The 26,916-nt window shown below is 41.4% G+C and overlaps 3 protein-coding genes and 1 long non-coding RNA gene across 5 annotated transcripts in view; 2 read left to right on the top strand and 2 right to left on the bottom strand.

Annotated features, from left to right (window-relative positions):
* LOC124870219 overlaps positions 1-2,830 on the bottom strand; it is a 98,543-nt gene extending 95,713 nt beyond the window's left edge. The window contains exons 1-7 of the mRNA XM_047368771.1: positions 2,740-2,830; positions 2,510-2,560; positions 2,194-2,360; positions 2,039-2,109; positions 1,693-1,858; positions 392-529; positions 41-218 (exon numbers count right to left, since the gene is read on the bottom strand). Coding sequence (XP_047224727.1) covers positions 41-218; positions 392-529; positions 1,693-1,858; positions 2,039-2,109; positions 2,194-2,360; positions 2,510-2,560; positions 2,740-2,803 — 835 coding nt within the window. The 5' untranslated portion in view covers positions 2,804-2,830. The remainder of the gene's footprint in view (positions 1-40; positions 219-391; positions 530-1,692; positions 1,859-2,038; positions 2,110-2,193; positions 2,361-2,509; positions 2,561-2,739) is intronic.
* A 1,082-nt stretch (positions 2,831-3,912) lies between these two features.
* zgc:153115 (uncharacterized protein LOC768186 homolog) lies at positions 3,913-14,622 on the top strand. The gene is made up of 2 exons (XM_047368606.1): positions 3,913-6,369; positions 9,373-14,622. Exons 1-2 carry the CDS (start codon positions 5,853-5,855, stop codon positions 9,615-9,617), a joined length of 762 nt encoding a protein of 253 aa, XP_047224562.1. The 5' UTR covers positions 3,913-5,852; the 3' UTR covers positions 9,618-14,622.
* A 1,206-nt stretch (positions 14,623-15,828) lies between these two features.
* LOC124869922 lies at positions 15,829-22,203 on the bottom strand. The gene is made up of 3 exons (XR_007038688.1): positions 22,070-22,203; positions 17,833-18,002; positions 15,829-16,109 (listed from the first exon to the last, which is right to left on the bottom strand). It is a non-coding gene; the product is annotated as an uncharacterized LOC124869922 (long non-coding RNA).
* tsen15 (TSEN15 tRNA splicing endonuclease subunit) lies at positions 22,073-26,857 on the top strand. Of its 2 annotated transcripts, none has more exons than XM_047368165.1 (4): positions 22,073-22,244; positions 22,332-22,404; positions 25,059-25,194; positions 25,280-26,857. In XM_047368165.1, exons 1-4 carry the CDS (start codon positions 22,182-22,184, stop codon positions 25,449-25,451), a joined length of 444 nt encoding a protein of 147 aa, XP_047224121.1. In that variant the 5' UTR covers positions 22,073-22,181; the 3' UTR covers positions 25,452-26,857. The 2 variants fall into 2 exon arrangements, with proteins under 2 accessions (XP_047224121.1, XP_047224120.1); XM_047368164.1 differs by having other exon boundaries at positions 22,323-22,404.
* The last annotated feature ends 59 nt before the right edge of the window (positions 26,858-26,916 follow it).

The raw sequence follows: 26,916 nt of genomic DNA, 5'->3' as shown, positions 1-26,916 counted from the left end.
GTAGTATTATAAGGCGTGAAGGTACAAAGGTTTGTCTGACCTGCTCCTAAAGACGTTACTGACTGGGCTTTGAGCAGGAGCAGCATTGACACACTCTTGGTCTTCACAGGTTCTGAAGTCCTCACAGAAGTCGCCAATGATACAACCTCGGTACAATTAACTTCTTCTATCATTGTCTTCCCAGGGCGCTGAACACAGTGTAGTTCCATCTGCAGCATCTAGCGAATGGGAGTTATAAAAAATATTCTATTACAAAAATCTGACATAACACCCTTTTATCTTTGGAGTTGCCATAAAGTAAGTATTTTGTTCTATACCCTAAGCCCAACTCCAAAAAATCTCATTTAAAGTCACATGTTGAGATTAGTTTAAGAAGGACAGAAGAACTCACAGTGTCTTCAGTTAGAGCAACTGAATGAGGCCAGAAATTAGCCAACCTGGATTGTTGGCACTGTTTAAGACGTCTGCTCTTCAGCAGTGTAGGTCCTCGCCTCTCATATCTGCTGGTGCATGTTCCATGAACATCAGTCTGAGGAAAAGCATCAGAGAAACTCTATACAATTAACAGTACAATGAAAGTAATTTCCTGTGGATGGGGTACACTGAAGCATAATTATTGTTAGCAGCTCGAATGGAGCTGGTTTACAGACCTAGTGGCTCCACATCTCCACATTAAAACCAAAAATGTAAAGAAAATTTACAGGGATTTCATCAACCGACACACAGTGGTGCATAATTGTGAAGTGGAAGGAATATGATACATGCTTTTCAAAAGTTCTCAAATAAATCGGAAAAATGATGTGCAGCCCCCATGAGTGAATACTTTGTACTTTGTACTACAGCTGCAAGTCGTTTTTAGTATGTCTCTCCCAGCTTTGCACATCTAAAGACAAATTATTGCAACAGCTTCCCTGTCCCTGCTGAACAAACTCATCCCCAGAACATGATGCTGCCACCCCCATGTTTCACAGTGAACATATGTTGATGGTGATTTGCATTTTTAAGAAATAAAGAGGAATAATTAAGGATCCCTTTCAAAAATTGCTTTTTTCATGCTATTCTTCCATAAAGCCCAGAGTTGTGAAGTGAACGATTTATGACTGACAGTGGAGCTGTGTATCTCCGCAGCTCTCCCAGAGTTGCTGCCTTTTGGTTGCTTCTACGATTAATGTTCTCTTTGGCCCACACATCAGTTAAGTTGAGGGGCCAATGCTTGGAGGTTTTACAGTTTGACTGTCCTCTTTTTATTTTCAGACAACCCCCTGAACAGAGATATTCAAAACTGGAAAAAAATTTTATAACTTAACCCAGCTTTACACTACTCCATAACTTTCTCTCTGACCTGTCTGCTGTGTTCCCTGGTGATGCTATTTGTTCACTAATCTTCTCTAAGCCCTTCACATAATTTATACTGAGTAAAAATTACATCCAGGTGGGATACATTTACTAATTACCTGACTTTTGAAGGCCCTCGGTTTCGCTGGGTTGTATTTAGAGGTATCAGAGTAAGGGGGCTGAGTACAAATGCACTGCTTACTTTCATATATAATTTTTCTTCTATTTCAGAGTAATGCACTAGGTGTTGGTCATTACCATAAAATTCCAGTGAAATATATTAAATTTTGCGAAAATGTGATAGAGTTTATACTCTTGTTACATGTACCAGACAGAACGTTGTCTCCCTCCGCTCACCTCTGTTTCTTCTTTTAATTTGGTGACTATGGTGGAGGTCTGGAGCATGCTCAGTAGGCCCCTTTTAATGTTGAGAGCCCACACCTGCTCCCCCTCCTGGAGACAGAGGGCTGTGACCTTTCCCCCCTGGAGGGAGAACTTGAGGCTTGTTCTCTCCAGTGACTCCCTGGGAAACAAAAACACCAGATGAGCCCCCCCTCCTCCCAAGACAGGAGAACAAATAATAGAGAAGGCACATCTGAACCAAGTATCCCAATAATAGGAATTATGGCTGAGGCATAAGGTTTCAGTTTTCATGCAATAAACAGAGTGCAGACACAGCTATGAGTAAAAAACAGGGTGTTACCTCAAACGTTTTAAATGCAGGACAGAGTGTTCCCTCTGAGGTGACAGATGCTTTATCTGTGAATTCCTGATCTGTTGGACAAGCACACACTTGAAACCACAACACAACATGCTTTTTAGATAAGCAGCTCATAACAGCTTTGGACAAAAGCCAACCTGCATCATTAGGTGACACTTGGAGATCACTTCAATATCCACCAGGCAGTCCAGAGTCAGTCCATCCCTGCCAATGTTTGAGCCATGAAGGGTGGTGGTGATAGCTGTACTGTACCTGTAAGTGTATCTCACACCTGTCTCACTGGAGAAATCAGCAGTTGGAATTCCTGGTGTTTTAGAATTCAAAAATCCAATGTTTGATTTTATGGAGGTAAATAATTTAATAATCTTCAAAAAAATACTACTACTTTTTCATTATTAATGTTTTTCTGTGAGCATGCAACAAGTTAATCATGTGCAAAAAGCAACATCTCACCAGAACAACTTGAGTCACAGATGAGTGGTTCCACCAGCAAACATCCACCTACTAATCATAAGGTCCCATTAAAAATTCTCAGCTATAAGGTGAGCAATAATGATGATAAATGCTCTTACATCTCACATCATCAAAGATATCATGTGCAATCATGCCAACTGCAAACCTCTGATTAAATTGCAAATTTAAATTTCTCAAGAAACATTAACAAAAGGAATCTCAAATCTTACCATGGATAAGTAGAACAACTAGAATAACATGTGCAAAACCAAGCAGCAACATAGACATGGCCATAGCAACCTTGAGTCAGTGCAGGTCCAGCACCCTAGGAAACTCAACCTGTACATGAGAGATGAATGCCAAGCTCTGTTCGCTTAACTGAATGACCGGGCTTGTATGTGGACTTCCACTGTGACCCATACTGCTCACAGCAGCCAATCAGGAAGCAGCTCCCAATCTAAAGCTACAAACATTCAATGGACCAATCCCTTGGCGATGCCTTGAGACTCAAAACACATGAAGATGTGTAGTTAAATTGGAAACATGAGGCAGATATTTAGAGAAAATGCAGGTTTAGTTTACAGATCACACATCTGCTTGTAAAAGTACCCACATACCTCGACGTTTCCACATTTTGACATGTTACAACCATAAAACCTCAAGGTATTTTATTGGGATTTTATGTGAAAGCGGTGCTTAATTGGGAAGAGGAAGAAAAATGAGGCATACAGTAGTTTTCAAAATTCTTTGCAAATGAAAACCTGAAAAATGTGTAATGCATATGTAATCACCCCCATTTACTCTGAAATGCAAAATAAAATATTGTAAATCCAACAGCCTTCAGAGGCCACGTAATTAGTAAATAGATTCTACTCGTGTGTAATTTAATCTCAGTATAAGTCCAGCTATTCTGTGAGACCTCAGGTTTCTTAGGGAGCATTAGTGAACAAACAGCTTCATGAAGACCAAGGAACAGCAGACGGGTCAGGGAGGTTGTGGAGAAGTTTAAAGCAGAGTTCTGTTCCATCAGTGCTGATAGAAACCCTGATAAAGGTTGCAGAAAACTTGAGACTGTGGCGGAGATTCACCTTCCAGCTGGACTACAGCCCTAAACACACAGCCAGGGTTTGAGAGGTTTAGATCAAAGCATATTCATGTGATAGTATGACCTGGTCAAAGTCCTAAATCCAACAGAGAACCTGTGGCACAACTCGAAAATTGATGTTAACAGACATTCTCCATTTAACCTGATTGAGCTAGGGCTACAACAGGTGTGCAGCTGTAATTACAGTGGAAAAGTTGAGAAAAGTAGCAGGAACACTTTGTAACACAACTTATATAAGATAGTATACTTTTCTTTATTAACTATAATCGCAAAAACTGATCTGATCCTTTAAATATCCAAATAAATGTGTAAATACAGTATTGACAGAAGAACACATGTCTTTATTTAGCAATAATACAAAAGATGCAAAACCTGCTGTTGTTTACCACATTGTTTGTTATTATTTAGATGCGATAATGTTATCCTTTCTTCTCCAGACACTGTTATAGATTTGCTGCTGTGTTTGGGGCCATCGCCTTGTTGCATGACCTCTTTTGCAGCAAGCGTCAGCGGTGGAACATTTGACTAGGCCTGGACTGGTTACTGGTCCAGAGTCTCAAAGAGATGATTTCAAAATCTCTACGCTCCTCCAGCACATACATCATTCCTGTGGTTTGACTTCCTTTTGAGAAGCCAGAGAATGTGTGGATGTGTCCAGCAGTATGGTGCATAGAGCAACAAAGCTCAGCACCTCCCTAACAGGATGCTGCACACTGCCAGTCAGCTACAGTCAGGCCCAAAATGTTCACACCCCTGGCAGATTTTGGTTTTAAATATTTTCATTCAACCAAGAAGTTTGTTTCTGATAGGAAATAAGACAGACATCTAGGAAATGAGTAAAGCTCTGAAAAAAAAAAAATTCATTGCTTTTATTTACATCTAATTAAAAATGTCATGTTTTGTCATTTTTAATAAACTTCTGAATAATCAGTACACAAATCTTTATTTGTATTATGGCAGTCAATCCCTTCTTATAATTGCTGAGGTTTGGAAGCACCCATTGTCATCACCCTAATCATTAGTTTCCTAGTGGAGCAGATTGTTGCCTACATGTGCCGGGGTAGTGTTGCTCTACAAAAAGAATATCTCAATTGTGTGCTTAACTTTATTAATTCTGGATTGAATCCAACATCAACTAAATAATTACTTCTTTATCATAACTGTGTAGCTCTTTGTATGTGAGGAGGATCTATGTTCACCTTATGACCATGATCACTAAGTCACATCAGTTGAAGGCCTCTAACCAATTCAAAGCTGTTACAATGTTATAGATAGAACCTAAGATGGGAGCAATAACAATGTGCAACAATAACAATGTGCAACAATAACAATGTGCAACAATAACAATGTGAGTTTAGGATTTATCTGTTCCCCGCCAATCAGCCACGTCCTCTAAGACTGGATGTGAAAAAAAAACTAAATTACCCAGCAGCCTTTACATCCCAGTCTCCTTCCCCCATCATTAAACTCCCAAAGTGCCACCTACTTTCCACGATGCAACCGCCAGCGTGGTCCACGCCCTTACTGCGCGTGCTTGTTCACGTTACATGAAACGAAAACTAAAAAAACATGTTCTTATTCAACTAACAGAGAAAGGCTGAATTGTTCTTCTTAGTCATTTTTCTACATATAATAAATAGAACCAGTGGTACATTTTACATTCTGTCGAATACAATATTTCTGTGTTAAATAAAAAGGTATTTATGGCAATACTTCTAATGCTGCGACAATTTACCACACACAACCGTAGAGCAAACTTGTACCAGATCCTGTTCTTGTTTGTAATTTATATAAATGCTTTACCTGCTATGATTATTCAGGCATTAGAATTAAAATGGAAGCGTATTTTTAACATTTAAAAATTAAATTGAAGAGGAAAAAGATTTATCCGCCTCCCCGCGAACGCATCGTTGGTCCGGACCAGGGGGCGTGGGTTGACCGGCTTTCTCCGAGGCTCAGACACAATGAACCGTCAGACTGAGAGGGGCACGCATGTTGGGCCCGGGGCATTAGCATGATTTTAAAACATAATTCTTCTTAGTTGTGGCTTCATTTTGTTTTCCAGACTTCTTCTTAAACTGCTGACACATTGTATGACCGCAACAACTCTCGAGTTAAGCAGGTTGGCCGTCGAGTTTGAGGAGAACGAGGTCGGGATCAGATCAACGTCACAGTTTGCCAATCCTGACGAGACTTTTCGTTCTTTTTCCCCCACAAAAAAACTAAACCAAGAAGATAATGATGTCGCTGCCTGCTTCATCTGATTACTTCGCTGCTGAGTGTCTGGTCTCGATATCTAGTGGTCCTGTCCTGCACAGACCCACTCCGGTCGCCCCGGCCAGCCAGCCCGCCCCGATGGGCCTTCTCCCCGGGGAGCCCGACGGGTCGAGCGAAGACAGGGAAGTTCGAGAGACGCTGAGGTTGGAGGGGACCAACATGATGACGGTGGCTGGGATCCTCACCGACCTGCACAGCAAGTTCCGCCCGATGTCGGCCTACTCGGAGAGCAGCAACTCCTCGTGCGGTGGGGAGAGCGGGTACACCACGTTGTCCGACCCCACGACCCCTACCATGACCCCCTCCGCGACGCCCGTCCCCGGACAGCAGCAGCATCTTCAGCAGCAGCACCTCCGGGGGGCAGGGGGAGTCGGGCCTCCGCGGTCCCCCGTCAAGCGACATCAGTGCACTTTTGACGGATGCGACAGAGTTTACGGGAAATCATCGCACCTGAAGGCTCACATCCGGACACACACAGGTACGCAAGAGCCGCTTGATTACATCAGCATTCTACAGGACATGTTAGCTAGCTTTATCCAGCTACACCGTGTCCCCAGCTCTCTGCTTTTGTTCTCTCTCATCTTAGTTACGCCATAACTGGTAAATGCTTTATGTGCCTAACTTTTATTAGCATGAGTCGGGTTTTTTTGTTCCCATATGTTTTATTCGGTAAACGTGGCCGCGCAAAGAAGGGGAGAAAAATGGGGAAAACGAACACCCCTCGGTGACTCTGACAAAGAAGTAAACTAACAAAAGAACAGGGCTGGACGTTAAAACCTGTGACGAAAGTTGTCCTCCCCGCTGGATTTGCATATGAAATGAACGTAAGACGAAACCTTAACGTCGGGGACACAGAGTTCAGAAACTGACATGTTTCTGGCAGCAAGTGTAGGATGGGGGCGACTCCTCCTCTGACCATCCTCTCCCTCTGCTCCATATCCCTCCTCCATAACTCTCAATTATTCATCCAGCTTTAGTCCTAGCAGCAGCAGCAGGTTCCGTCATTCCTTCCTGTAATCTATTCATTTGAGCTGTTCGCCATTAAAACAGGATGAAAATATCACGGGCAAGCCCCCCACACACACACACACAAACACACACCCATATAACCAAACAAACTCCCCTGACAATGCATGAGAGATTTCAGGAACAAAAGATCGATAATGGGCTTGTTAGAGCTGTTTGTCAAAATAAATCTGAATTTTGTCATTATTCAGATTTATTCAGACGTTCAAACAAAACCAAGATCGTGGATGTAGGTTAGAAATTAGTCACAGCTTTTAAACACCTGACTTTCAGGGCAACTGTATGTGTCAATTTGCTTTGAAACTCAGAAATGTACTCAACATAAACTACTTCATGAATTAAAAAAAATATGGTGATTAACTTCTGATGGATGATCTAATCTATTATTTGGTTAAAACAAAGACAGTCACAGAATTCAACAGAATGACACATTGCTTACTTTTCAAAAGGAAACCATTTCCGAAAACTCAAATTTCTGGTGACAGCCAGATCTTGGGCAGGCTATCTAAGCTTGTGGTCTTGTATCAAATCACTGGATTTTTAAAATGGCACTTAAAAAATTTCAAAAATATTTAGTCATTAGTTATTAAAAACCTTAAAAACAAAGATTCCCCTTTCAGTAGTATAATCACCAATCCAGTGTTCAGAGTGGAAACGTCAGCACCAGAAGCATGCAGACATCATTGCTTGTGCTCAATAATATACATTTTAAGTTGGTTAAGTTTGTAGATCTACATAGATAATGTATAGATCGCTCTGTACGCAGTCATAGATATAGTTATGCATATATGTTATAGAAAATAATTCAGTATTTACAGGTTAGCTCTATTTCATGTCTTCAGAAACGGAATAAAGGTGTAGCAAATGTAAAACTGCGTTTTAAAGTTTGTCTGTTCAGTCTTGCATTATCCAGACCAGGTTTGTCCAGGTCCAGATTTCCAACTAAAGTTGATTAAATGCTGTCCAGATTCCTTAAAACAGCCTGAAATAACCCTTATATTTAGCACTAAGACAGAAACTACAAATCCGATGCTAACTTCAGTGTTATCCATCTGTGATGCATGGCCGTGTTGTCATACTGTGCTTACACTGTGCGCACATGTTATGGTGCCCTGTCCCTGTAAATAAGCAGTAAAAGAAACATGTTCTGGGTCCAGCTAACACAAAACTCTGTGCCGCCTGAGGCAATCAGCCACATCGCTCATGTGAAGAACCCCAGTGGTTGCACCCATTTGTTTATTTCTGATTTCATTCATCATGAAATCATCATGCAAATCAATACAAAGCTGTAATAAACATGTAGTTGCATGTAGTTTGTCTCATAGATGAAAGGAGCTTTTAGCACGTCCAGAGTCACTGAGCAGGCGCGGATGGATTAGGGGCAGGAAGCGGCTCAGAGCAGAGTCTGGTGGGAACGCCCACATGGATGTTCTCCAACAACAACGTGGTCAGGCTTTGTGATCTTGAAAATGGTAGCAGAGCATCCCGACTGATCCGGGCTTTGACTCGTGTCTCATGTCTGCAGGAGATTAAAGATGGCAGAACATGTGGAAACGGCTGGTCACGAGGGTAAAAATCCCAGATGGGTTTTTCTTATTTAAATCAGGGTATGCTTTCAGGATGCAGGGAGATTTTCTACTGATTTTCCTTCATATAATACATTATTGTACAGTGACAAAGACTACATACAGAAGCCTGTATTGTTGAACTGAGAATGAGATTAATATATTAGTTTTAAGCCAGACTGCTTTAAATAAGACTTATTCAAAGCTTATCATCAATGGTTCCTATGCTGTAATGTCCTTTATAATGTTGGGATTGTGCACATACTTGGTGCCCTATTGAATCACTACAAACATACAAACAACTCCATGATCTATCTTAATAATTGTTCAAAGGTTCATACAAATATTGGAGAGACTTGCTGATTGGTATCATTGGTAATATTTTTGGACCGGTCAGGTCAACATTAAAATCTAATTTAAGGCCACTCTTTCTTAAAGGTCTGATAGGCTGTGTACTGTGAGTGTAAAGCTGTTAAATTCTGGTTGGCAGTGATAAGACACAGCGACAAGGATAGTTTCTAAAGATGCCAACAATCAAGTGATGTGTTTTGCTCAAGGACACAACGACTGAGACGAGCAGAGTGGGGTTTGAACTGGCAACCCACCGGTTACAGTATGAACTCCCACCACCTGAGCCGCAGAGTCGCTATAAAAAAAAAGATTGTTTAGTTTCTGGTTGGTCAGGCTTAAAATTGAACAATTCCAGCCACCAAGTGGTTTCTTGGTGAATCTCTAATGCATCGTTTCATTAGATCAAATAAGAATGGATGTAACTGAATGTGAATCTGGGTTGATCGGATTGTCTATAAATCGGATCCGTTTGTCCTGTAAAATGAACTGCTTTCCCTTTAATCCTCTGCCTGCTGCTGTGTCTTTCCGTTCCGCTGCAGGTGAGAGGCCCTTCCCGTGTACCTGGCCCAAGTGCGAGAAGAAGTTTGCCCGCTCCGACGAGCTCGCCCGCCACACCCGTACCCACACGGGGGAGAAGCGCTTCCTGTGCCCACTGTGTGACAAGCGCTTCATGCGCAGCGACCACCTGATCAAACACGCCCGCCGTCACCCTGACTTCCAGCCCTCCATGCTGCTCCGCTGCAAGGTCACGCCCACATCCTCCCGCCAAGCCGCCCACACCTAGGAGGGGTTGAAGTCAGATTCGTTTCAAGTTAACCAGCTACAATCAAATCCACTGAGTCGTACTCTAAACATGCATACATATACCCAAGCCAATTGGTGTGGAGCTGTATGTTAGGGGCTAGCAGCAGCAGCCCTCTGTTCTCACCGATGTTCAACTGCTTTGTTGGAACACAGTCTTTACACCCAAGAAGAAGAGGACATGTAAAGAAGTCTGCCTTCTCCCTATTTCAGTTCTTATTTCTTCAAATTAAGTCTTTGGACCTAGCGTGCTACCACTTTCCCCCCAGTTGCACATGTGTGGAGGCATTTATGTGTAAAGTTTACAAAAGAGCAGATTGGACTGAGCTTTACTGCAGGCGAATAGAAATGATGTAGTGGTTTATTCAGTGCATGAAACTGAACATATGCAAGGGCAGAAAGAAAATGCATTTACCACAGAACCACAGGTAGATGAATGGATTTTCTCCAGAACATAATTGGTTAAACTGCCCCACCCTGACATTTAAAGGTACATAATGTCTGTAACATCCAGTCATAACAAGAAGCATTCCTTAGATTTGCCTACTATAATATAACATTTATATTGATCCCCCTTTTTTAACCAAAAATGACTCAGATTACCTCATTGTTTAGTACAGGTTCATGGCAGCACAAACAGTTTCTGTCCGGATGCTTTCCTTTTATCCTCGACTTTAACAAGTGGAGACGCTTTTAAGCCATACAGAACTTCAAATCCTAGGAATAAACCTGAGGTCTCAGATTTAAACACTTTTGCAAGTTGCAGGGATTTTTCACTTTTGCTTTGATTTCTGTTAAAAAAAACAACAAATGTTCACATTTCTCCTCATTCAGAGTTTCACTGGTTTCTCATGGTTCACCTATAGGTGGTTGTTGTGCTCTTCAGCACCATTTCTCAAACATTAAGTGAAGTTGTGACTTTAGGTAGCCAGGCAGACTAGAATTTGTTTTTATTTTTTGGTGTTGCTTTAGCTTTGCTTCTCCTGAGTTTTAGAAGTGAACCATTCGTGTTCCTACATTATTAGTAACTATATGGGGAATATTTTGTCGATATTTCCATTGTTTCAGATCCGATGTTGAAAAGCTGAACAAATCTCACTGTAGACAAGCAGTTTGCACACCACTCTGAAGGCTAGAATAATTATCCTCACATAATACGCAGCAGTATTATGTCTAATATTGATGCAAATGTATATAAGCTTTAAGCTTTTAATGTAGAATACATGGTAATGCTACTAGCAGCTGAAATGATACATGTAATGCATTGTAGTCCTTATATTAGGGGTAACATTATGCTCGATAGGATGGCGCTGCCAGTGAGAGTTGGTGTGTGTGTATTTTTTCTTATTTTGAAAGGATAGCGATTGAAGTTGTACACGTGTATGCAATAGTGTGTAAAAATTGGACTCTTCTTTTTCTGGGCAGGGTAGAGGGTGGATGTGCATTTAGCTCGGTGTGTTTCAGCCGACTGCCTTCAGATTAAAAGCATTCAATCCTCTGGGTTGTGGGACCAGATGGTAGAGTATGTGGAACTGCGTGAGATCAGATGTGGGTTTTTCTTTCTCTTCTTCCTAAGCAGATAAACGAGTCTTACAGGACTGGAAGAATAATCTGATTGCAACAGTTTTTTATGGATGTCCAAACTTGATGGTTGGGCAGAAGAACTGGTGTCAGTAATAAGATGCAAACATGGCTGCCGTCACATGAGCAGACTTTATAAAATGAAAGCAGCCTTTATTAGCCTAATAGGTTCAGTCATTTCGCCATTTTCATCATCTTTAGCCAGACCTTTGTAGGGAAGAAAGAATATGCAATGCCAAGAGTCTCTTTGTTAATGCTTTACGAGAATCGTACACATTATTAGACAGCAAGACATTCACAGATATCGGCTATGACCTACTGTAAGGAACCAAAGGGTTGTTGTAGCTCCAATAAATATTATCCACCAGCAAGAGGTTGCTTTTACTCGAGTTTGGTCAGGGGTTATAAAGTCGCATGTGTCTACAAAAGAAAAGTGGTCCAAACACAACACAACCTAACAACTGAAATATGCTTAAATTGTAAAATTTTCTCCACCATCCATACGAATAGTGAAATTGGGTGAGTTACAATGAATTCCTTTTTCCAACACAGTTAACCAATGGTGCTTATCATAAATCCACCACAGCTATCGTGGGCAGATGAACTGTGATTCCTGGGTGTCATATGGGGGAATCAAGTGGCGAAGCAGCAAAAGTAACCCAGAGCCGTTTCTGTCAAAAGGGCAAATAAATGTTTTTGTAAAAGCTACACAAAACCCTCCAAACCATTACAAAAACCAGCTAATTATTTAGGAATAGGCATGGGGTGGTATTAGATTTTTACGTAAATGGTGAACTTTAGTAAAAACAAAATTGCCAGAGTTTATAAATGAAACTGTCAATTTCATCTAACATTTAAAATGTCTTGACACAGCCCTAGCAGGCCAGCATGCTGAGGTACACAGTTTTCACAGCAGCCTCATAGGGGACGACGTTGAGGTGGTAAGAGAAAAAAAATTACACTTTTTCTCTCCAGAGTCGATGCAGTTACGGATACAGATAAATTATCCCCACTGGGAAAACAACACTGCATTCTATAAAACAAGCATGGATGTGTATGTTCTGCTCGTGATTTGGCCTTTCGTTTTCTTCATTTGCCGTGTGTATGCCACCACCGTTTGAATGGGTTTTATTGTTGCTGTGGGGCAGACGGTCAGCGCACATGGATACCCTAGCGGGCAGGTGGAGATGCAACATCACACAGGCTTTGAAGTTGGATTGACAGTAGAGCAGAGTGGGATCTATGAATTGGTCTTACAGTTATTGGATTGTGATACATAGAATTAGTTGAATTAGTCAGGCTATCTGCCCTGGCAGTCTGCAGTTGTCTGCTTTACCGGCATGCCACTTGTAGCTAACTATCTGTAGATCCAGGAGCGTTCCCTTTAGAGTGATGAGTGGCGCCCATTTAGTTTCTATGACGATCCAGATTTTTCGTGACCCAAACAGCCAAATTTGGCAGACCTTGTTAGCAAAGGAAAGTGTATCACTCTTTTAGCCAGCTGACTGGCAGTCTGGAGCAATGGGTGGGGGAGGGGCAGCTGTGTTGCACAGCTCCATACAGTTTAAGAACAGTTTCTCTGGCATTTATTTAAAAGGGCTTTAATCTGTAAGATTGTTATTTTGAGAATTTGTATCAGTTTTGAAAACTGTAGCTCTTAAGAACCTCACTGTACCTCGGTTCTGGTAACCAGCCCACACCTATTCCGAAGTTTCTGCTTAAGATGAAGCCAGTCTGAAGTCATGAGGGGTTTCGAACTTGTTTTTGGCTCCAGGTGTGATTTCTGATTTCTTTTCAGTGATCCCCACACGGTTTCACCATCTCATGGACACATTCCTTTTGTCTCAGCGAACATGTCTTCAGCAGACATTTGAAAGCCTTAAGCGTTGTCATAACTCCTTTATTCACCATGTTTACAGCTGCATCATTGTTTGGGGTGATGTTGCTTCAGAACATGGCACTGTTTCTGAAAAGTGTGGATGGCTGAGGAGTGGAATGGCTTGCACTGTTACTGGGTCTGTATGAGCAAGCACTGTGGAACTATGCTAATGTTTCTAACAACTGGTTTGTATAAAAAGAAAAAACTGCCTTTCCCACTTGCTTTAAAAAGTGGGATAAATGAACCGGGTAGTCATTGTTTTTATTAGTCAGTTTTTGATTGCTTTAGTGGTTGCTTAGCTATCCAGGCCATCTCTTCTTGTGGAAATTTCATAGATGGAAAATGTTTGATTGTTTTTTCCTGATTGTCTGACTTCATCTCTTCCAATTCAAGATGTCTTCCTCTCACATGGAACTATTTTTCACAAACGGCAGCAGTTCACCGTTGGGTCCGTGTCAGTGGGAGCCCCTTGAAGTAAAAATGCAATGCTGAACTTTTTATACACTTTTTTTTTTTTTTTTTTACCGAAGGGGGTTTGCTGCTGGCAGTAAACTCAAACACATGGACTGTTTAACAAAGGAACAAACACAATCTACTTCTGTTTTCAGATGGAAATGTCTCCTGCCGTCTCTCATGGCAGGTGGAAGCGTCCACTGACTCTTAGAGCTATAAAATCACAGGAACATACCTCACAGTTTCACTACGTTTTGCAGCATCTGTGCCTATTCCCTCTAAGCTTTTCTTTCCAGAATTCCCTGGAAAGCCCTCAGGTTTCCAAAGTTTGATCTCATTGGCTAGGTGGCAGCTGCGGTCCTTTTACTAAACGTGGTAAATGGATAAACCCTTCAACTTTCTTTAAGGTTTGCCTACAGGTATTTGGTTTTTTTTTTGTAATAAATGGTTTAATCCAGCTGCTGGTTTATGTGTTGACCTACAAACGACAATGATTGAAACAAAAAGTCTGTTTGCCGAAGGTCTCAATGGAAAATTTCAGTCCCTAATCAATGTGTTCATATCACAGAATGTGGCTCGTTGACAGCAGAACATCATCCAGTTTGGATGAATATTTTTATCTTTATTTCTGCTTTGAGGGGAAAAATATCCTAACCACACTAATTCAGTTCTGCACACTGTACAGGTGGGATGTGTTGTATTTGTATGTTTTATGATGACTAATTTTTCTACGATGTCGTTTTTAAAGCTCTCTTATTAAAGCTTTAGTTAAGATCATTTGGAGCAACTGTGGAATTAAATAATTGCTGCAACAACCTGTTTTTGATATTTATATTCTCAGGTGTCTTCAATTTTAAGCATTGGAGGTTCAAATTTTCCTGTGCAGCACCGATGCAAACATTTTATTACTTTTGTTTTGCTGATTAATTTATTATATATCAAAGACGCATCATTTATATGATTTAATTGTTCTATTCATAACTCAATTTGTTATATGGGACAGTACTAATAGTACAGTGTTTTGATATTTGTTTGACCATTGCTTTTTTTGTTTCAATAAAAGTTCTAAAGTTCAGGACCGGTGTTTGGTGTGTTTTCCCTTTGGGGTGGTAAAGACAGGCAGAATTTTTAGAAATGTTCAGCTAACCCTAACCCTTCACCAGATTTTAGCACATAATAAACATTAAACCTGGGTTATGTTCAATCTAACTAAGCTGTTGCTGTTTACGGTATGTTAGGATTACCAGAGTTCATTCTGTTTTCTAAATGAATTTATCAGAATTGCTTTTTAGCCCCAGAACTTAGGTTAAATGTTTTCGGTCATTTTCCACAAGCTTCTAACAATAGTTTGCTGGAGGTTTGGCCCAATCCTTGTGAAAGAACTGCAAGAACCGAGCCGGGTTTAAAAACAGCCTTGCTCACAAACATTTTTTAAGCTCTGCTCACCAGTTTTCAATGGGTCTGAGATCCTGTTTTGTGATGGCCGCTCCAAAACATCTTAAGCCATTTTGTAACTAATTTGGTAGAATGCTTAGTGCCATCATCCATTTGAAAGACCCATTTGTGCCCAAGCATTAAGCTTTCTGGCTGATGTCTTGGGATGTTCAGTATTTTCACCTAAGGTTCTGTCTTCATGAAGCCATCTATTTTGTGAAGTACATTCATCCTTCCTGAAGCAAATCACCCTCATAACATCATGTCCCCACCTCTGTACTTTGCAGTTGGTATGTTGTTCTCAGTCTTACAAGCTTCCCCCCTTTTTTTCTAAATGTGAGAATGGTCATCAATGGTTTTATCAAACCCACGGACATGTCTCCAATATATGGTTTTGTTCTCGGGTGCATTTGCAAACTAATCTGGCTTTTTTTATGTTGCTTTTGGCATCTTCCTCACTGAGTGGACTTTCAGGCCATGTTGGTACAGGACACAAGGTCGTTTGCCTTTGTTCCGGAGACCAAAACATGTTCTCTAAGGCTAATGAGAGAGAATGGGTAAAATGGAATTCAAGCTTTCAGACAACCATGAACTCCTATTAAGGTCAAATATGAGATCTTTTAAGGTCTCATATTTGACCTTAATGCTCCTCTTGTCAGATTCATGAGTCTGACAGGAGGAGGAGCTTTGCTGTAACTAAAGCATGCAACAGAAAAATGGTCTTAAACAGTCCAGAAAATCAACTGAAAGACCACATAATGTAATGTTTTGTCCAGATATGTACAGTATAATTAAAAATGTAAGTGGGTGTACACTTTTTTTTTTTCTTTAACGTCGAAAAAAGGCACTAATTTCTTAAAAGGATTTATTAGGAGCTCTGCTGTGCTACAGCATGGGACATGGTACAGGCCTCTGTGTTAGCAAATGTTGACACCATTAGCCACAGGTCAAAGAAGAATCTGATTCATAGCTGCTTTTTGGTTTTCTCCTGTTCCGGACTGTATGGTTAACATGTCAGTGTTGCAGAAGAAGCAGGACTCACTGGGTGTAGTGTGGAGAACATCAGAAGAGGTTCCACCAGAAAATGCTTTGAGGTCCCGTTCCTTAGAATTACACATGTACTTATCTCTGAGGAAAGAAAAAAAATCCAGAGATAAATCCATACAATAGAAAATGTTTAAGGCTAGTCTTTTTTGAACAGTGGCCAGACAGGAAAGAGGGTGGAGAGAGAAGGAGAAGACCTGCTGCAAATGTCCTGAGACTGGGAACCCGGGACATGCGCATCAAGGACTGTAGCCTCTGCACATGGTGCGCCTACCAACTTAGACCCTGAGCGGCCATGACTCAGTGACGGTCTTTCATGAACATGATAGCCAAGGATTCATCAACAAGCATCATTTTATTCTGAGGTTTCACCTACAAAAGCTTATTGCCACCATTTAATAAGAATAAATGCAACACAGAGTCCAGTGGGAGTAATCTGAATCCTTTATAACTACAAGAACACAGGGTGAGGTACAACTAAAACATGAAGTGGCTGTGGAAAGAGTTTAGTTAGAAAGGAGAAGAAGAAAACCACAGGGACATGCAACGTGTTCTCAGCCTCTGTGACAAAAACAGGCTGGAATTCCAGCTGCCCTCCAAAGAGGGCAGTGTGCAACAGCCATATTTATTATGACCAGCTTTCAGTTAAACATACGCATTACACTTGTATGAAAAGGAGTAGCTGAAAAGGCAATGCAGTGATAAGAGCACAGTTCATGGTGTTGGCTTGTACCTTCACGGCAGCTCGAATACTGATCACATTAGACTCAATTGTAGGATAATGCTGTATGTGCGTTATCTGTAGTTGTTTTATTGTTGCAGCTGGTAAAAGTTTGGTGTTCTGAACTACAATCAGTACAAATTAGTTTTTTTAATAAAAGAATATGCTAATGACTTAATACTGTGTGTTATACAAAGCTGAGGAAAAGTATTTACCCCCTTACAATTTTCTTCAGTTTTTGCTTTTTCTCACTAAAATGTTTCCGATCATCAGACTAACTATCAGACAGAGATACCCTGCATAAATACAAAAAATAAGCAAGTCAAAAGATGATTTACTTATTAAGGGAATAAAGCAATCCAAACCAACTGGGCTCTATGTAAAATAGTAATTTCCCTCTTGCAAAATTATGAATTGACTGACTAACCTAATTTTTTTGGTTGAATTCAACTTGTCAAACCCAGACCTCATGACTGCCACACCTGAACGATCAAAAAGTTGTTTAAAAATAACCTGTCTGACAACATAAAGTGGGCTAAATGTTCTCAAACAGCAGCACATCATGTTCCATCATGTCTTAAAAAATTTCAGAACAGATAAAAGACAGAGTCATTGAGATCTATCTGTCTAGAATGGGTTACAAGGTCATTTTTAAGGCTTTGGGACTCCAGTGAACCACAGTAAGAGAACATTATCCATAAATGGAGAACACATGGAACAGTGGTAAACCTTCCCAGGTGTGGTCGGCTTACTAAAGATACTCGCATCAACGACTCATCCAGGGGGCCACAAAACGACACAGAACAACACCTAAAGAGAGACTGAGTACCAGGATGACTTCCCATAATTTAGTGATATATAAATATGATTATATAATAATGTTTTTCTGTGTTCAGAACACATTTCTTGTGTTCTGTTTCCTGTGTATTCTAGTTTATTTCCTTTGGACAGTATTCGTTTTTTCCTCATTTATTAGTTTCTTCATGTCTTAGTCCAGATCTGTCTGTGGTGATTACTCCCCCATCCCTAATTTTTACCGCTCCCATTCTACCCCAGCTGCTCCACTTTATCTCCTGTTTCACTCACCTGCATCCGATGTCATTCTCCTTTATTCCTCTAGTATTTAAGCTCTTTGATCATTGTTCTTTGCTGGATCCTCCTGTTACTGTCCGTTTGCCTGCCTGTTCCACCGTTGTTCCCGTTGTTGCTCTGTTCTTCTGCCCCTGCTCCATGTCCTGTTCTCCTTGTGCTGTTTTCTGTACACACAGTGTTTTTAAAAGGGCACACACACCTGGTAAAATGTCAGGTTTTAGTGATGTTTAAAATGAACCGTATATTAATCATTAAAAATTATTTTACCACAAGCACTTTTATTACAAGAAACAAAACACCAAAAAACCTCAATAAACTGGTTGCATAAATGTGCCCACCCTTAACCTGATACTTTGTTAAAGCAACGTTTGATTCAGTTTCAGCACTGAGTTTACACCTGCTATCAATTGTAGTGAATCTGCATTCTTTTAGGAATAGTTTGATGAAAGGCTACAAAGGCTCAAAATTATTGTATAAAGGTATCAGTCAGGAGAAGAGCACAAAAAACAACAAACATCACTATATACAAATCATGGCAAAGTGAAGGCAGTCCTCAATCATTTAAGCAGACATGGGCCAACAAGGACATTACAAAAACTCAACATATCTTCAAAACTGATGAAAAGGCTAGACTGAAGCTGCTTCTGGAGGCCGGCAGCAACATTTGAAATAGATGCAGGAATTACTGGTCGTGTTCTTCACGTGACAACAATCTTCTGATCTGTGTGTATGTGTAGAAAGAACATCAACAAAAATAATACAAATGAAAGACATAAATTATTTAAACATTTATAAAAAAATAGAGACTTTAAAAGGAACATGTCTCCTCACACTGGGTCAAAGGCCATTGGGAAAAGATCTCAGCACATTCCAAAGTTTGAGAGCCACAACAGAAAAAGCTCCATCTCTTTTAACTTTCCGCCTAGTTTTAGGAAACTAAAAACAGCTGGTTGGCAGATCTAAGGGCCCATGAAGGAAGGTAAGGATGAAGTAAATCAGAGAGGTAAGGAGGAGCACGATCATTTGGGCATTTATGAAACATCAGAATATTAAAATTAATTCTATAGTGTACAGGGAGTCATTGGAGAGGACAGAATTTGTGAAATGTGATTATGTCTGTGTGTACCAGTTTAATAACGAGCAGCAGCATTTTGAACAAGCTGATGATGTGAAAGGGATGCATGAGTGAGCCCAGTATAAAGTGTATTGCTGTAGTCGAGACGAGCTGAGATAAAACATGTAGCCTTGACAAACCTGGCTTAATCTTTGCTATTTGCCTTAACTAGAAGAGACTTTTCTGCAAAACATAGCTGATCTGTTTATTTAAAATCCAAGTTCATAATTACTGCCAGGGTTACATGCTATTTGATGTATGACTCCTGACATTGTGAATGAAAAACTGGGCTGTGTGGGTAACCATTAGGTCAGAATAAAATAACCTGTTTTTCTTTCATTGAGAAAATTTAGATCCATCCAAGCCTTGACATCATCAGGACAAGATAAAAATGGTCAGATTAAGCATATTAGGTGTTAGATGCTCCCAAAAGGGAGCAGGTACAAATTAAAATGAAGGGGACCAAGAATTATGCCCTAAGGAACCCCCTTTCAAACGAGAGGTACGAATAATGTGCTTCACAGTATCAAACACTGCAGTAAGATCTAAACGTACAAGAATCACAGAGTCATTTGCTAAAAGGATGCCATTAAAAACCCATAGCAGTGCTGTTGATAATAGCAAGGACTGAGGTTCCAATTGATGGAAAAATATATATATTTTAATACTGAAATTGTTTACTACCTAAATTTGAAAGACTTGGAAAGAAATAAATACACCACAAGGACATATTTAATGTTCAATATTTTCCCTTTAAATCTTGTACATCCATTTTCTAAACCTGCTTTATCCAGTTTCTCCAGGTCTAAAGGTAAGTTGCTGGCACACAGTGTGCAGCCCACTAGCTTGTCATTGAGCAACACAGAGAGAAAGACATCCATGCAATAAATGCTTACAACTGTGAGAGGAAACCAGTGAAACCCATGCATGCACAGAATCTCAAACACCACATAATGAAGATCCTTAGTGGGGTTTGATCACAGGACTTACATGCTTCAAGGCAACAACACTAACTATAAAGTTTCTCCATAAAAATATGCAACAGAGAGTGTGAGGAGCCACAGGCCTGCCCCCCAGGACCCAAGGCAGACACGGAGAAGATCTGAACCACAGACATCCAAAGGCCTCCCACAGCACAGCAACTCCAGGAGGACCACCGCTGGGACTACTGAAGACCCCCTAGAGAAGAGCAGAGGAGAGCCCCAGGGGAACCACCCAGCAGCCACAGTGCAAGAAGTCCCAGGGCTCACAGGCCCCACCGGCAGTCCGTACACCGGAGCAGATCCAGCCATGGACCCAGAGACCTGAGACCCCGGGGCACATCACCCCCCCAAGCAGAGGCCGACAGAGCCAGGGGGCCCTAGCTCCGGCAAGCAGCCACCGGGAGTGAATGGGCACACACCAAAGCACCCAGACCCGAAGACCGAGAACCAGCAATACACCAGCGGGCAGAGACACCAGCCACCGGCAGGGAGTGTGGCAGGGAGGAAATAGGCCCCACATTTGATGGAGGGGCTAAGCTGATCCAGGAGAGGGAGCAGCCCAAGACCCAACCTGACACAAAAACAGGACAGTCACAATCACACATTCCCACCCTCATACCTACACATAAAAACACTCACACCCACACAAACCCAACGTAATAACACAACACAATGGATGTTGTACACTCATTCACACTCCCCATACATACTCTATACTCCCAAGTCTAGGCACCGTCACCCCAGAGGGGCAACTAGTCCTCCAGACCCAGGAGGTGGTCCCCTTCCTTCCAGGGTGGAGACAGGCAGACCACACCAGCCCAAACTAGTGCCATCATTGCCCGAACCCGAACGAGGCCGGCCCAGACACCGACCCTGCTCTGATCTCAGCCCCCAATGACCCATGTCCCCATCCAAATAGGGGGCCACGAACAAAAGAGGGGTCTACCTGGTCCAAAAAAGGCCCCCAACCAGAGCCAAATTCCAATCTCAACCCCATGAACCCCCACCCCCCATGAAGCCCAACATGAATTCCCCCACAGGGCCACTTCCACCCAGGACACAGATATAGATATCAAACACATGCCTCCGAACCCAAACACAATGGATCCCCTCCCCACAGGGGCACACCCCCACAGATGAGCTCAACCCCCAAAATCCTAATGAAGAAACATCCACGTAGCGCCAGCACAAGAGCGTGTGGAGCAGGGCCGCATGTGCCCCTCTCCTAGCAACCCCGCAGCATCCTGCCCCCAACCACACATACAAAAAAATAAAATAAATATATATATATATATATATATATATATATATATATATATATATATATATATATATATGACTGTTGTATTAATTGGTCTCTTTCAATTGCTCTTAGGTGTGAATGGGTGTGTGCATGGTTGTTTGTCTTGTGTATATCTGTGTTGCCGTGCGATGGACGATCTGTCAAGGGTGCACCCCACCTCTCGCCTATAGACCGCCGGAGATAGGCAGCAGCTACTCCGCAAACCTGAACAGAAGAAGCAGGTATAGAAGATGGATGGATGGATGAAGATTTCAGAATGAAATACCCTGATATTTTACAATTAGGAAAACTGACCCGTGTTCCTGCCTTGCTTTTTTAAAATTATGTAAAGATTTAAACCCTAACATTAAACTGGCATGAATCCTAATCTTATGCATTTAGCCTAAATTGTTGCCTTTTATTACAATTCCAAATATCTTGTGTTTATTTGTTTCCTTTTTTGTTCACATTTTAGGCTATTCTCTATCAACATTGTTACTGTCATCTTTTAAATAGATTATGTTTATACTACAAAAATAAATAAATGGACCTATGACCTTTACATGGATGGAAGGATTTCATGGATGAATGTAAATCAAATGTTTACCCAGTTGTTTAATGTTGTCGTGCCTACATGTTCACTGTCATCAAAGTACAGAGCTCCTGACTTCCTGATTGGTGATTTATCTCAATACAACTCAGTTATCCTGTTTAGTAATAAAGAAAGAAAAGGTAATGGCGTCTGAGCTCCATATTGTCTCCCTGAGTTCAGTCTGTCAGGCAGCTGCTGCTTCACACTGTTTTTTCCGATGTGCGGAAAAAGAACACGAGTCTGTTTCCACCCGGACTAACCTTTTTGCAGAACGCCGGTAAATCTGAAAATATCAGCCATGCTTTGCTAAAGAGCGCTGAACCCTGTGGTGTATTGGGCGGCTCTTTTACGTGCAGAGAGTTTCAGGTGAAAATGTCCGGAGCGAAGGCGTCCGAGAAAGCTCCATCTACAAACTGGATCCTGCAGCATCCCACGGTGAGTCTGAAGGGAACCCAGGCAGGTGGATCTGAGTTCTGTTGGACCTGCAGCGTTAGCAGTGTTTTCTTGTGTTAGTACCAACAGATGAAGGAGCTGAACGTGGGGGAGAGTGAGCAGATCCACGCAGCTTTTCTGGTCTACATGGATCTTACTGAGGGTGAGGGTCATGTCTACGCCATGTGGAAACTTGAACTAATATGTGTTGACATTAATCAAGGCAATACAGACTGCTTTCCTCAAGATAACACAATCCTGAGCTCCAGGGTCCGGATAGAGATCTTCTCTTCATGGACGTCTGATGAAACGACGAATTTTCAGCTTATTTCAGAGTGACTTCATGTGTGATAAAGCAAATGCTAGGGATGCATTTCATATTGTGCTGCATTACTGATCAATGTAATGTTGCAGTCGTTTGAGTTGATGGTCCAGAAGTTGGTATCCAGCTTGTCAGAGTGAGTTGGGGAGGTTATGAAGAAGGACCAGCCCTGGATAGCAGATCTATCTGGTCTCCTCCTATGAGGGATTGGCCTCCCAAAACCTACATTTTAATCAGGAAAGACATGGAATTTTTTCAGAATAATTTCAAATTAAATAAATGAAATCCAAGTCATATAGATCTGATATACAGGTCCTTCTCAAAATATTAGCATATTGTGATAAAGTTCATTATTTTCCATAATGTCATGATGAAAATTTATCATTCATATATTTTAGATTCATTGCACACTAACTGAAATATTTTAGGTCTTTTATTGTCTTAATACGGATTATTTTGGCATACAGCTCATGAAAACCCAAAATTCCTATCTCACAAAATTAGCATATCATTAAAAGGGTCTCTAAACGAGCTATGAACCTAATCATCTGAATCAACGAGTTAACTCTAAACACCTGCAAAAGATTCCTGAGGCTTTTAAAACTCCCAGCCTGGTTCATCACTCAAAACCCCAATCATGGGTAAGATTGCCGACCTGACTGCTGTCCAGAAGGCCACTACTGACACCCTCAAGCAAGAGGGTAAGACACAGAAAGAAATTTCTGAACGCATAGGCTGTTCCCAGAGTGCTGTATCAAAGCACCTCAGTGGGAAGTCTGTGGGAAGGAAAAAGTGTGGCAGAAAACGCTGCACAACGAGAAGAGGTGACCGGACCCTGAGGAAGATTGTGGAGAAGGGCCGATTCCAGACCTTGGGGGACCTGCGGAAGCAGTGGACTGAGTCTGGAGTAGAAACATCCAGAGCCACCGTGCACAGGCGTGTGCAGGAAATGGGCTACAGGTGCCGCATTCCCCAGGTCAAGCCACTTTTGAACCAGAAACAGCGGCAGAAGCGCCTGACCTGGGCTACAGAGAAGCAGCACTGGACTGTTGCTCAGTGGTCCAAAGTACTTTTTTCGGATGAAAGCAAATTCTGCATGTCATTTGGAAATCAAGGTGCCAGAGTCTGGAGGAAGACTGGGGAGAAGGAAATGCCAAAATGCCAGAAGTCCAGTGTCAAGTACCCACAGTCAGTGATGGTCTGGGGTACCGTGTCAGCTGCTGGTGTTGGTCCACTGTGTTTTATCAAGGGCATGGTCAATGCAGCTAGCTATCAGGAGATTTTGGAGCACTTCATGTTTCCATCTGCTGAAAAGCTTTATGGAGATAAAGATTTCATTTTTCAGCACGACCTGGTACCTGCTCACAGTGCCAAAACCACTGGTAAATGGTTTACTGACCATGGTATCACTGTGCTCAATTGGCCTGCCAACTCTCCTGACCTGAACCCCATAGAGAATCTGTGGGATATTGTGAAGAGAACGTTGAGAGACTCAAGACCCAACACTCTGGATGAGCTAAAGGCCGCTATCGAAGCATCCTGGGCCTCCATAAGACCTCAGCAGTGCCACAGGCTGATTGCCTCCATGCCACGCCGCATTGAAGCAGTCATTTCTGCAAAAGGATTCCCGACCAAGTATTGAGTGCATAACTGTACATGATTATTTGAAGGTTGACGTTTTTTGTATTAAAAACACTTTTCTTTTATTGGTCGGATGAAATATGCTAATTTTGTGAGATAGAAATTTTGGGTTTTCATGAGCTGTATGCCAAAATCATCCGTATTAAGACAATAAAAGACCTGAAATATTTCAGTTAGTGTGCAATGAATCTAAAATATATGAATGTTAAATTTTCATCATGACATTATGGAAAATAATGAACTTTATCACAATATGCTAATATTTTGAGAAGGACCTGTATTTGCTACTGAAAGTGTTTGTAATATTTCCTACACAAAGAAAGTCTGACATGTTGAATCCACAAGACATACTTTTACCACTGCCAAAACTATTGACCTTGATTATATCCAGAAAGAATCTGTTGGAATAAAAGTGTTTTCTAAATAGGTAAAAGGTTTACCATCTCTTGATACAATAGTAACAACAAACCTTTTTTTTGACTGGCATTGATTAATCATTTCTCAGGTCAAATCCTGAAAAATCAGATTTGTTTCCCCATAATGCATCCAACAGCATGTCCTTTGATGCACTGCTGTGAGTTGAATAAAAGTCAGATAAAGGTTAGGAACATATGTGTTGATGCTTAGATGGAGATAATGTAATTCCTTTATTTTCTGTTGAATTCAAAATGACTACCTATATATTAAAAAAAAAATCAGAATCTGTCAAAATGTGCAGGTCAGCCCTCAAAGAAAATCGGTATCACCAGGAAAGGCCTAATTGGTTCACCTTTTAAAACAGCAGGAGAAAATAAGTGTCTCCTTACATAGGCTTATTTCTAGGCTCCCACAGTGACTGTGTTTGCACTCTGCAGTGCGTCGATGGAAGGAGGTGTCCTGTGTGAAAAGTCTGGACCTGCAGGTGGTTCTGCTGGAGGCCAGGGAGAAGGATGGATCTCCTGTTCATACTGTCCTGCCGCTGCCTGTTCACCAATCTCTGTGCCACCAGAGGTCTGATATGCAAGAGAAGCCTTCACCCTCACTGGTCCCCCTGGTCACATTGTTGGTAATGCAGTTTGTTCCTCTCTGCTGACAGCATCCGCCAGGTGCTGGACCGAGGCTTTCCTATGCTGCTGTGTGCCGTGGCGTCCGACTCTACCCTGGTCTATCAGAGGATGACTGATGGGTTGGTGACCCCTGACCCCCCTGTAGGTCCCTTTGAGGATGCGGGGCGGCGGCAGCACCGAAAGAGGCGGCACCATCGCTGAGAGGCTGAGTTAGTTACTGATGACCTGAGGAGCAGCAGGAAGCATGAGGCTGAAAGCCCGCTGAGATGTCTATCTCCAGTCCGGTTCTAAGATTGGCTGGCAGTGTGGAGGTCCCATATCTTTCAACCATGTGGGTTCACCACTTTTAGTCCTTCTTTTTCCCTACTTATGCAGCTTTACATCTTGAAACAGAAAATCAGTGTATTCCTATGGCATTTCATGGTAGAAACAGTTCTCCTACATAACAGTCAACTTCCACTTCTTTGGGGTTTTAACTCCTTATGAAATTTCCTTTATGTGTTCAGCGCCCCCACAAGGCCACAGGGTTAACAGCAATAGAATCTGTTTAGTTTTATTATTTAAAATATCAGTTTGGTGCCAACGTATTGCATATTGTATCACATGAAGAATGAAGAGAATATTTTTATCACTACATATTTTGTTTCACCCTGAGACTTGCTGAAGAGGAGCAAGTCTTCGACACATTGCTGAATACTTCATTTGGAAATCAAGAAACAAGAGGATTTTGAAATTATTTTACAACAGAAGGTTTGTGTTAAAAAGTATTTGCCCCGATGAATATATTTTTTTGCTTTTTTTGTTACACTTTATTTTTTCAGATTATCAAACAAATTTTAATATTAGACAGATAAACCCCGAGTAAATACAAACATCAAGTGATGACTTTATTTCTTAGGTGACAAAACTGTCCAAACTGCCATGGCACCATAAGAAAAATATAATCAGGTCACACCCTGGCCTGATTACTGACTGGGCTGTGGAATCAAGACATCACCTAAATAGAGCCTGTTTCATGGCATAAAGTAGGCTAAAGGATCCGAAAATGCCCTGATCTAAAGATATTCAAGATAAGATGAAAAAGATTGACATCTATCAGTCTGGAAGGGGTACAAATCTGTTTCTAAGGCTTTGGGGTTCCAGTAAATCAGTAAGAGAATTATCCATAAACGGAGAACACATGGAACAGTGAACTTCCCAGGAGTGACCTGCCTACCAAAATGACTCCAAGAGCGCATTAACGGCTCATCCAGGAGGTCATGAAGGAACCCGGAACAACATCTAAATCTCTGCAGGCCTCAGTTTCTTCAGTTAAGGTCAGAGTTCATGGTTTAACAATAAAAAAGATAGACTGGGCAAAAATGGCCTCCATGAAATTGCTCTAAGGTGGCCTGTCCCACCTTTAAGGAATTAAATAGTTTGAAAATTACATTTTGTATTTCCTCAGGTTTGATAAATTAATCTGATAATCAGAAACACTTAAGTTGGACAACAAAGGAAAAACAAGAAATCTGCAACATGGCAAATACTTTTTCTCAGCACTGTATAAAACTGTTCATATCCTGTATAAGATATGGAGATATATGAATAAATGGCTGAATATTTGATGTCGTTCGTGTGTGCTGTCTCTCTGCTAATGATGTTCTCTAAACCAAATCAATCCACC

The sequence above is a fragment of the Girardinichthys multiradiatus genome, chromosome 6, assembly GCF_021462225.1.
Source record: "Girardinichthys multiradiatus isolate DD_20200921_A chromosome 6, DD_fGirMul_XY1, whole genome shotgun sequence".
In the NCBI taxonomy this organism is placed as follows: Eukaryota; Metazoa; Chordata; class Actinopteri; order Cyprinodontiformes; family Goodeidae; genus Girardinichthys; species Girardinichthys multiradiatus.
The sequence above is the reverse complement of the archived record's forward strand: the minus strand, read 5'-3'. Positions and strand labels throughout refer to the sequence as shown.